Genomic DNA, 11373 nt, shown 5'->3' on the forward strand with positions numbered 1-11373 from the left:
CTTGATGATTAATATTAGCCCATTATATTTTCATCTGTATTTGCCATTAAAGCTTATTTGCATTTATACCTTTAGGATAATTGAGTTTGTGTCTTTCTAATCTATTTTGTCATTGCTACAGGTTTAAAAAAAAAAGAGCCTTTCACTAGTACATGGCAGAAATTCATATTTCTGCTAAGTTTTTTTTTTTTTTTAAACAAGTTGTAGCTGTATTTATTGGTCATGCAGTAAGTAGAGGAAATGTACAAGACAAATGTTTTTCTTTAGCACATAAGGGACCTATCCTCATCCTGAAAGTTTGTTGCTTTAAAAGCAAGTATCTCCATAAATATTATGGCCTTCCATTTTCTTCATAAATTTTTTATGATCCACTTGTGCATGTAGTTGAGACCACTGTCTCTTAATATAGCACTTTTCAATTCTCTAAAGAAATACTTATGTACTACTTCTATCACATGTTGTAAATTTTCATGTAATAGTGTTTTCTGTGACTAAACTCCATTTTGATTGGCAGCTAAGACTTTTTTTTTTTTTCCTGTGGCTTTAATTTATCTAAGAGGTCTTTGCATATAGATGAAATGTATAATTTGCCTGGCGGACTATTTGCGTTGTGTGGCCTTAGTTTGTTTATTGACATTAACGAGTGTTTTAAAAAGGTTTTTAATGAATAGTCTTAAATCTAAATTTGTGTGAATAATAATCCTTTTAACACAGTGCTTTTTGTAGCTGTCTAAGTGTGTTAAATTGTTAAGCTATTTCTTTGTAAAATAGGACAATGGAATGCATAGAGGTTTTTTTTTTCCCTGTAAAGTATTTTTTTAATAAACAAAAGTCTGATTTGTCCTTTACTTCTGTTTCATGAGAAAATGAATAGTACATGTGAATTCTAGGTACCTGGAACCTGTTTTTAAAGTATTAATCCCCCACTTTGTATGTCCCCTGTCATTTTCTAATCTTCTGGAAAATCTTGTGACTTTTCTTTCCTAAAGAAAGAAAAGGTCAGAGAAAGAAAGAAAAGGTCAGAGATAATGGGAAAATTCCATCATACGGAGATGCAACTAGTTTTTGGAAGAAGAAAAGCTACACTTGGCATTTGTGGCACTTGGGCCCTCTGATGCTTATATCTACTTGAGAGGACAATCTTAAATTTTTAATCTGGTGATGTCCATATTTTTCAAAGTACATGCAAGCAAGCAGTGTTAATGAAGATGGTGAATAGACATTTTGGATGTCATTGATGTATTAAGTGACACAATGCAATGGGTTTTTTTCCCTCATGAATTTTCGTGTGAACCTTTCTTTGAGATACTTGCTAAGCCCTGATAGACCTTGGTTCTGATTAGGAAAAGAAAAGGACGGGAACTAATGTTCTCTGAGTAACTGCCACAGGCCAGGCACTTTCTAGGAGGGTATCTCATTTAATCTTCACAGCCCTTAGTATTTAGTAGGAAGATAATAAATACAGGTGAGAAAGCAGGCTTGTTAGGTTGAATAAATTGCCTCAGATCACACAGTTCTTTAATTGGGGCAGGGATTTGAATGCAGTTCTTGGTTCAAAGCCCATGCAGTGTTGTGGCAGCCTTAGAATAAAGGACTGAAAACTTGGTAAAAAGGGGCACCTGGAAGATGATTTGCTACTTCCTACTATTCCATAATGCAACTTACCTGATTTCAATTCTAACATGAATTCCCCCCAAAGTCTCTGTGCGCTAAGCAATGAAGTAAAATGCTCGTAATTTATGTCTTAAAGCAAATATTTAGATACACAATGACGACTTTTTCATTCGTCATTTATCCGTTTGTTTTTTTTTCACGTTGGCCATTTGTCCTGAAACCCAACAGAATTAAGGGGAAAAGCTGTCAGGAAGCAAAATCAGAAGTGTGCAATATAAAAATAAATCAGGCCTGAGTGAAATAATTTTTAGTTCTGTGCGAGTTACTTCTTAGTGGCTTTTTCCTTGTCAGTGAAATGGGACAACTTCACCTTACCCCGATTTAATAGTTAAGAAATGCTCTTAAAACTTAGAATCGCATTTCTTAGGCTTTCTGAAGTGGTAGCTGGTGTAACGATGATCTGTCACTAGCTTTATGGGACTCAAATGCTATGTGCAAGCAAGGACACCGCTTCGAGCGGAGTGGGAATGGCCGTTGGGGGTCAGTGTTCCATCAATGGCCAAAAACCCCCCGTGCAGTAGAGAGGAGGAAAGCAGCTTAAAACCGTACTAAGGTATTCTTAAATACTCGCTTTAGGGCGCAACCATTCTATTCTCCTGACCCCTGTCAGCCTGCTTGAGTTCTTAACCTAGGAACAGTTCTTCCCGCCGCCACCTTCTATCCTGATTTGCGAAAAGCGCCCTGGAACTGCCCCAAGCCGTCCCTCCTCTTCCCTTGGCGTCGAGCACCCAGAAAGCTTCAATCTCAGAGCTGTTGGGGGGCGGGAGAGGAAGCCAATCACTAAGCCGCAGCGCACCTCGCCCTTCGTCCCAGGACGGCGTAAATTCAGGAGAACATCCGTTCATTCAGCCAAGACTGAGAACCTATGTGCCAGGCTCCTGCCAGGCGCCAGGCTCTGACCTCGCGGAGCCCACAGCCCTTTGGGGAAGACGGGTAGTAATAATGAAGCACAAAGAAACCTGTAAAACAAAGAAAAGTGTTACAAAGGATTGAACGGGGAGCTATAACAAGAACAGGACCGCCCCCCTTTAGATCGATGGCTGGGAAAGTCACTCCTGCGGACGCGACCTGGAGGTTGATCGGAGGGAGCTCCCTTGGCCTTGAGTAGCCGCTCGAGTAGCTCCGAGGCCCTCCCTCGCCGCGCCTGCCTAACGCTCGGCGGCCAGGCCCGGGCGGGGGCGGAGCCAGCTGAGCAGCAAAACCCGGAAAGCGGAAGCCGCCGCGGGGCTGCGCCCTGGTCTGCGGCGCTGCCCTCGCCCAGCCCTCGGCCGCCTGAGTCACGGCCCGCCGGCCGGCCCGGCCCAGCAGGACGCCCGCCCGCCGCCCCGCAGCCGCTGCCTCCCGCGCGGGGGGGGCCTTCGGCCTTCACCCGAACAGCGGGGCACTGAGCCTCTGGCCATTGCCGGAGCCACTGGCGGCTCGCGAAGACGCCCTTCAGTTTTTATCCCCTCCTCTCCCAGTTCATTCTTGGCTGCTCGGGGTGGGGAGCGGTCCGTCCGGTGACCCTGCAGGTCGGGCTTGGAGGGCGCCGGCTCTGCGGCAACAGACTGCGCTCCTCTGGGCGCTGGGCGGCCCGCTGCCTCCGAGGCCCGGGCGACCTCCGCGGTCTCCATGGTAACGGCCGCGCCGGCGTCTCGGCCTCGGGGGGAAGATGCGGCCTGCGGGGCGCGCTGTCTCGCCCCCGGCCTCATGGCGGGGCCGGGGCCACTGAGGAGGAAGGTCCCGGCCGCCGGACTGCGGGGCAGCGGGCACCAGGTGAGAGCCGGACGCCGGGGAGCGGAGGAGGGGGGTGCAGCTCAGCCTCCAGCCACCAGCGCGTCCCCTCCCCTGCTTCCCTGTAACACGCTCGCACCGAATATCGCAGAGAGGCTTCTCGGGGCGCCACTGCGCCAGAGGTGTTTGGTTTGCTTCTGTTTTTGTCTTTTTTTTTTCCTGGCAAAGAGCCGGAGAGAGACAGTCAGCAGCTCATGGAGAGGCTGAGAGAAGCGATTTTTGCGTTCTCCCCAAACTGGGAGAGTACCTTTCAACAACCGGACTCACCGACTGGTTTTCCTTCATTTTCAGTGAAATCCCATTCTCAGCCTGGAGACGCAGATGGCCTCAAATGAGAGAGATGCTATATCGTGGTACCAAAAGAAGGTAATACCAATCTTTTTTATTTGTAAAGCATAGTTCCTGCAAAAAGCTCCCGCAAAGACTATCCTGCTAGTTTTCCCTGAGCCTGGTAGTGCCAGGTCTCTCACCTTAGATGGAAAACCGATGCACAAGGTCATTAGGTCTTTTAAACTCAGCTCCAGGTCCCCGAGTAAGATTTTCTAGTCCCCCCGCCTTCTCCAGGCTGCATCACACAATGCCACAGCAACGCTTTGAAAGTTTGCTTCTGATCAAACTGCTGTTGTTTTTTTTTTAGACCTGAAACTTTTATCTTCACAGCTCAGATTGGTACTGTCAACAATCTTACTGAGCTGCCCGTTACCTTTTATTCCTCTCTAGTTTTCCTACTGATGTTTTCCTTACGAAGTGGAAGTATCTTGTAAGGTAATAATTTGAAATATTTTGGACATTGCTTTTTAGCTTACTTTTAGATCCAGCTACTTTAGAATTTTGAAGGAAACAGCCCTTGGAAGTAATCATTTATTCTAACCTCTGAGAAGCATAATCATTTTCCAGGTATCATAGTGATACTTAATAGTTTCATGACTTTTGTGAGATTTGACCTAAATAGAAGGATTTTCCTTTGCATTATTTAAATAGCCTGCTCCCTATTTCAGATTGGAGCATATGATCAGCAGATATGGGAAAAGTCAATCGAACAGACTCAGATTAAGGTAAATTGATTTCTTTGATTCTAGCTTTGTTTTACTGAATTAATGTGAAGAGTGGTTGTACTTTTTATAAAATCTGCGCTTATCCACCAAGTATGGATATTCTTTATTCTTTGACGTTTATAAGGAAGACAACACTGCAAGCAGAATGACAAATGACAATTGACATTTGGCGTCAGTATCAGGGAAATAGAAAGGAGTGGTTGGTCTATGATGAATTAGAAAGCAAATGTCCCCTATAAAGGGGGCTGTGGCTTCTTATGCTGGCAATGCAGCCCCAGGACTGCCAGAGCCTCAGAGTTTTCAAGAGAAGCTGGGAAGATGCATTTTTATGTGAAATATCCAGATTTTTTAGAGCGTCTTCCCTTTTCCTGCCTTTCCTCTACCTCCTCTCCCACCTCATTCTCCTCTTCTTTTTTCTTTCTTCTCCTTTTTCTCTTCCTGCGCAAGCCAAATCAAATCCATTTGTGGCCTGAATCACTTTTTCAATTACTGGTTTAGAGTATGGTTTTAAGTTCTCAGGTTCTTAAACTTTTTTCTACACTGCTTTTAGAACCGTGCAGATTCTTAGGGTAATTTCATGTTAACCAACCAAAAAGTGACATGGATTCAGAATGCCAGTTTATTAATTTATAATAGCAGAGGGGAGGGTTAAATAACCTAATGTTCCAAAGTCAGGGTTGGAACATTACTCAACATGTACTGGAGGAGATGGGAGGGTGGTGCAAATTAGTCATGGGAAGGTTGCTTGGTAGTCAAATGTAATCAGATAGTCTTGACAGGTGTAGAAAAGCCTAAAGGACCATCTCTGCCCCTAAAAGAATGTCTCTCTATATTGACTTTAATACCTAGATCAACAGATTCAGGGTCTCACTTCCTTGGAATGTGCTGAATAATGGCTGGCAGATTCTTGTTTTGGACCTTGCTATTTTAAAGATTTGCTGCAGACCCTTTCTGAACACTTAGTAATATATTTTTTTTAAGTGTTCAGAAAGGGTCTGCAGCAAATCTTTAATAATTTAATAGTTCTGTTTATCTCTAAGTCACATTCATTGGACTGGGATGTTTAAATCTCGGGTGAAATACATTTATCCAACACTTGTAGGGTGCATGCTTTTTATAGGCTAATCAACTGGCAAGTTGTTGGAACTACATGGTACATGGCTAACTTTCACAATTTTGTACAGTCCTTGATTTTTCTATGTTAAAGACATGGGGTAGGATGAATAACACCCCAGATTTTATTTTGGAACTCTCTAAATCCTGTTCTGTTAGTTGCTGTAAAGTACTGATAGTAAGTAAGGTATAATGGAAAGAGCATAGAACTGGGAGTTAGATCTTCTTTTTGTGATCCCTAGCCTTGTGATCTTGAGCAGCACTGTAGTTTTCCTGAGTTTGGTTTCCTTATCCTTAAAAAGAATTTATTTACTGCTATAAAATTGCCTTACCTACCTTCTTCCCCTGCCCAACTAAAGATATTCTCATCTCTTAATTCCATTCCATTTTATGCATACCTTCCTTTTAGTATACCATATCAAAGTTACTTGTTAACCTGTGCATCTTCATAGGCCTCAAAGGTAGGAATTGTGTTTGCATTACCTTCTTAGAACATCTTGATTCATACTAGGAACTCAGTGTCTGTTGCTGTGTTTAACACCATCTATTATGTCTTTTTATTCATTGTTCTGTCATAAGGTAATCTACCTAATTATTCCTTAATGTATACTTTTAATTTAGCAGCAGTGGAAAGAATAAAAGACAACTCTAAAACTTTTGCTGAGCTGATGTACCAACATGTTCTAGGTGCTAAGAATACAGTAAACAAGAGACACTTGAATTTCACAGTCTAATGGTGGTGGGAGAAAAGCCAAGATATCTTTTTATTTTTTAATTTTTTAAAAAGATTTTATTTATTTATTTGACAGAGAGAGACACAGCGAAAGAGGGAACACAAGCAGGGGGAGTGGGAGAGGGAGAAACAGACTCCCCGCTGAACAGGGAGCCCGATGCAGGGCTCGATCCCAGGATCCTAGGATCATGACCTGAGCCAAAGGCAGACGGTTAATGACTGAGCCACCCAGGCGCCCCCCAAGATATCTTTTTAAGTATGTTTAACTCTTAGACAAAAATTGACCAAAGTATAGGGTACAAACTATTTAGTGCAGTTTAAAAATAGATTATACAAATATAAATATTTTTTAACAAAAAATTAAAGAAAATTAAAAATAATGAGCAATATCAACATCAGATCACCATACAATAAAATTAGAAATTATGTAATAAAAATATAATTTGAGGCAAGAATGTACAATGGGGAAAAGACCGTCTCTTCAGGGCTCAACATCACTCATCATCAAAACCACAATGAGATGTCACCTCATACCAGTCAGAATGGCTAAACTCAAAAACACAAGAAATAACAAGTACTGGTGAGAATATGAAGGAAAAGGAAACCTTGTGCACTGTTGGTGGGAATGTAAATTGGTGCAGCCGCTGTGGAAAACAGTAAGGAAGTTGCTCAAAGAATTAAAAATAGAATTACCATATGACCTAGTAATCTACTACTGGGTATTTACCTAAAGAAAACAAAAACACTACTTCAAAAGGATATCTGCACCCCTATGTTTATTGCAGCATCATTGACAATAGCCAAGATACAGAAGCAACCTAAGTGTCCATCAGTAGATGAATGGATAAAGAAGAAGTGGTGTGTGTATGTGTGTGTGTATATATATACACACACACACACACACACATATAAAATGGAATATTACTCAGCCATAAAAAAGAATGAGATCTTGCCATATGCAACAACTTGGATGGGCCTAGAGGGTATAATGTTGAGTGAAATGAGTCAGACAAAGACAAATACCATATGATTTCACTCATATGTGGAATTCGTGAAACAAAAAAAAATGAATAAACAAAAAAGGAGACAAAACAGACTTTTAAATACAGAGAACAAACTGGTGGTTGCCAGAAGGGAAGTGGATGTTGATGGATGGGTGAAATAGATCAAAGGGATTAAGAGGATACTTACTGTAATAAGTAACATATAGAATTGTTGAATCATCATATTGTACACCTGAAACTGTATGTTAATTATACTTCAATAAATAATAAAACAGAAGGTGTTACCACTGGAAAGAGAAAAATTTGCAAATGTGAGGACATGGGAATAAAACATAGCAATTGCTTCAATTAAAAAATATAATTCAAAATTATAAAAGATGTAAACTTTAAAAATCTTAACTATGAGTATGAAAAGTGATGTGAACTCTTCCACAAATGTTTCTTGAGCTACTGTGTTTAAGGATTTTGCTAGATGCTGAGCACAAGGGGAAAAGTACTTATAAACAGAAGTATAATACTTGTTTAAGAAAAGAACAAATAGCCCTATCTGTATCTGATTGGAGTATAAGGTATATAGGTGAGATGATAGGCCATGTATCAGTTTGGAGCTGATTTGACTGCTTCACTAAGAACTTTTGATATTATTCTATAGAAAATGGAAACATTTTCATGGTTTTTGAATAGGGAGGCCACATGGTGTTTGTGTTTTTGAAGGATAGAAGGACAGACATTATAACAAAATCTATGGAATGTTTCTGAAGTAATACTTGATGAAATTATATCACTCTAAATGTCTATATGAACAAAAAATGTCTAGATTGACTAGGCAGAAAGAGTTACAGTGATTCAAGTTAATATATCAAGAATCTAGAGAAAGAAAATAATTCCAAGTAAAGAAGGGAAAGAAATACCAAAAATAAAACTAAAGCAATCATTATGTACTTTTCTTTTTTTTTTTTTTTAAGGTTTTATTTATTTGACAGAGAGAAAGACAGCCAGAGAGGGAACACAAGCAGGGGGAGTGGGAGAGGGAGAAGTAGGCTTCCCGTGGAGCAGGGAGCCTGATGCGGGGCTTGATCCCAGGACCCTGGGATCATGACTTGAGCTGAAGGCAGATGCTTAACTGACTGAGCCACCCAGGCGCCCCAATCATTATGTATTTTTCAATTGCCAAGTATTTGCTGAGCTCCTACCTACCACGTGTCAGGTAGTAGGCTAGGCACTAATGTCTACATAGTGATGAGCAAAAACACTCAATATTTTTCTTTTCCTGGAGCTTAAAGTAAATTGGGAGAGAAACAATAATAAAAATCCTATTAATGAATAAAATTTATTTATTTTTACAAGAAGAAGAGCTTATTTACAAGCCATTACAGTTATAACAAGGGAAATGGACTTAGTCAAGGAGGTCAGAGAAGCCTTCCCTGAGGAACTGATACTTAAATGAGATCTGAAGGATGAATAGCAGTTAATTAAGTCAAGAACAAATACGCTAATCCTCCACAAACTCTTTCAGAAAACAGAGGAGGAAGTACACTTCCCAACTCTTTTTTTTTTTTTTAAAGATTTTATTTATTTATTTGACAGAGAGAGACACAGTGAGAGAGGGAACACAAGCAGGGGGAGTGGGAGAGGGAGAAGCAGGCTTCCCGCTGAGCAGGGAGCCTGATGCGGGGCTCGATTCCAGGACCCTGGGATCATGACCTGAGCCGTAGGCAGACGCTTAACGACTGAGCCACCCAGGCGCCCCTTCCCAAGTCATTTTATGAGATCAGTATTATCCTGATTCCAAAGCCAGACAAAGACATCACAAGAAAAATCGTTGTGAACATAGGTGTGAAATCTTTGAGAAAATATTAGCAAACCAAATTCAACAACATATAAAATGGATTATCTACTGTGACCAAGTGGGGTTTATCCTAGGAATGCAATGTTGGTTTAGCATTTGAAAATAAATTAATGTAATATACCATGTTGATAGAATAAAGGACAAAACTGCATGATCTTCTCATTAGAAACAAAAGCATTTGACAGAATTTAATGCCCATTAACAATAAAATAGAAATAAACAGTAATTTCCTCAATCTGTCAAAGGGTGTCTACAAAAAATCTATAGCTATAGGTTAGGATTTACTTCAGAATATCCATCCCACTGAAAAATGAAAAGACAAGCCATAGACTGGGAGAAAACATTTTATATTTATATATTTTTTATATATTTAGAGTATTTGTATGTACAATATATAAAGAACTCCTGCAACCCAATAAGAAGACAAAAAACCCAATACAAAAATGGGCAAAATATTCAAATGGATATTTTACCAAAGAAGGTAAATGAATGGCTAATGAGCACGTGAAAATACGCTCAACATTGTTAGTCATTAGGGAAGTACAAATTAAAATCATAGTGAGATACTACCATACACCTGTTAGAATGGCTAAAATTCAAAAGAGTGACCTTACCAAGTGTTGACAAGGACATGGAGGAATTAAAATGCTCTTACACTGCTGGTGGGAATGGAAAGTGGAAAATAGTTTGGTAGTTTCTTAAAAAATTAAATATGTACTTTCCATATACCCAGCATTTCTACTCCTAGGTATCTATCCAGAAGAAATAAAAACATATGAGCACATGCAAATATTCATAGCAGTACTATTTGTAATAGCCAAAAACTGGAAAAAAAAGTCCAAATGTCTATCAGCTAGTGAGTGATAAACAAATATGCTATAACTATGCAATGGGGTATGACTTAGCAATTAAAACTATTAATACATGCTACAAAATAGATGAACCTCAAAAATGTTATGTTACATGAAAGGGGCCAGACACAAAAGACTGTATACTGTGTAATTCAGTTTATATGAAATTTCTACAAAAGGCAGATATATAGAAATAGAAAGCAGATTAATGGCTGCCTGTGGCTGGGGAATAGGAACAGAGATTTACTGCCATTCTTGTTTTTGAGTTAATGGAAATGTTCTGAAACTTGAATATGATGATGGTTGCACAACTCTATAAATATACTAGAAATCTACTAAATTAATTACTAAGACTGCACACCTAAAAATGGATGTTTTATAATATGTAAATTATATCTCAATATAACTATTTTCTTAGGTTATGCCAATAGAAAAGCATAGGAGAAATCATAATATTGTACACAAGAATGTCATACATATTCCCAATGAAAACTGTCTTCTAAAATTTCTTAATTGGGAGAATATATTAAATTTAAGGTCTAACATCATTTTCAGTGATGAAGCTCAGCTTAGTCACTCCCATATCCCTTGGGATATATTTGCTAAGATGAGCATTCTAGTATTTTTTTAAATTTCTTTTTATTTTTTTTAAGTTTTCATTTAAATTCCTGTTAACATACAGGGTACTATTAGTTTCAGGTGTACAATATAGTGATTCAACACTTCCATATATCACCTGGTGTTCATCACAAGTGCACTCCTTAATCCCCTTCGCCTATTTCACCCATCTCCCCACACACCTCCCCCTGGTAACCGTGAGTTTGTTCTCTATAGTTAAAAGTCTGTCTCTTGGTTTGCCCCTCTCTTTTTTTCTCCTTTGCTCATTTGTTTTGTTTCTTAAATTCCACATATGAGTGAAATCATATGATCTTTGTCTTTCCCTGACTTACATATTTCACTTAGCATAATACTCTCTAGCTCCATCCAGGTGTTGCAAATGGCATCCATTCTTTTTGATGGCTGAGTAATATTCCACTGTATATATGTATGTATGTATAAATATATACATACATACAACTACATCTTTATCCATTCATCAGTCCAGGGACACTTGGGCTGCTTCCGTAATTTGGCTATTGTAGATAATGCTTCTATAAACATTGGGTGCATGTGTCCCTTCAAAGTAGTATATTTGTATTTGTTTTTCTTTGGTTTTCCTTCCTTCCTTCCTTCCTTCCTTCCTTCCTTCCTTCCTTCCTTCCTTCCTTCCTTCTTTCCTTCCTTCCTTCCTTCCTTCCTTCCTTCCTTCCTTCCTTCCTTC

General features: G+C 39.6%; 1 protein-coding gene across 11 annotated transcripts in view; it reads left to right on the forward strand.

Annotated features, from left to right (window-relative positions):
- Positions 1 to 2948: 2948 nt before the first annotated feature.
- PHTF1 (putative homeodomain transcription factor 1) overlaps positions 2949 to 11373 on the forward strand; it is a 66614-nt gene continuing 58189 nt past the window's right edge. For 3 of the 11 annotated variants that reach the window (XR_004676486.1, XR_004676485.1, XM_034990262.1), the window contains exon 1: positions 3833 to 4502. Coding sequence is in view for 2 of the 11 variants with exons in the window: in XM_034990269.1 (XP_034846160.1) it covers positions 3769 to 3813; positions 4446 to 4502 (102 nt within the window). In the remaining 9 variants the exon portion in view is untranslated. The other 8 variants (XM_034990269.1, XM_034990268.1, XM_034990270.1 and 5 more) reach the window with 8 other exon arrangements.

Source organism: Mirounga leonina, unplaced genomic scaffold (assembly GCF_011800145.1).
Source record: "Mirounga leonina isolate KUSES-001 unplaced genomic scaffold, KU_Mleo_1.0 Mir_507, whole genome shotgun sequence".
Lineage (NCBI taxonomy): Eukaryota > Metazoa > Chordata > Mammalia > Carnivora > Phocidae > Mirounga > Mirounga leonina.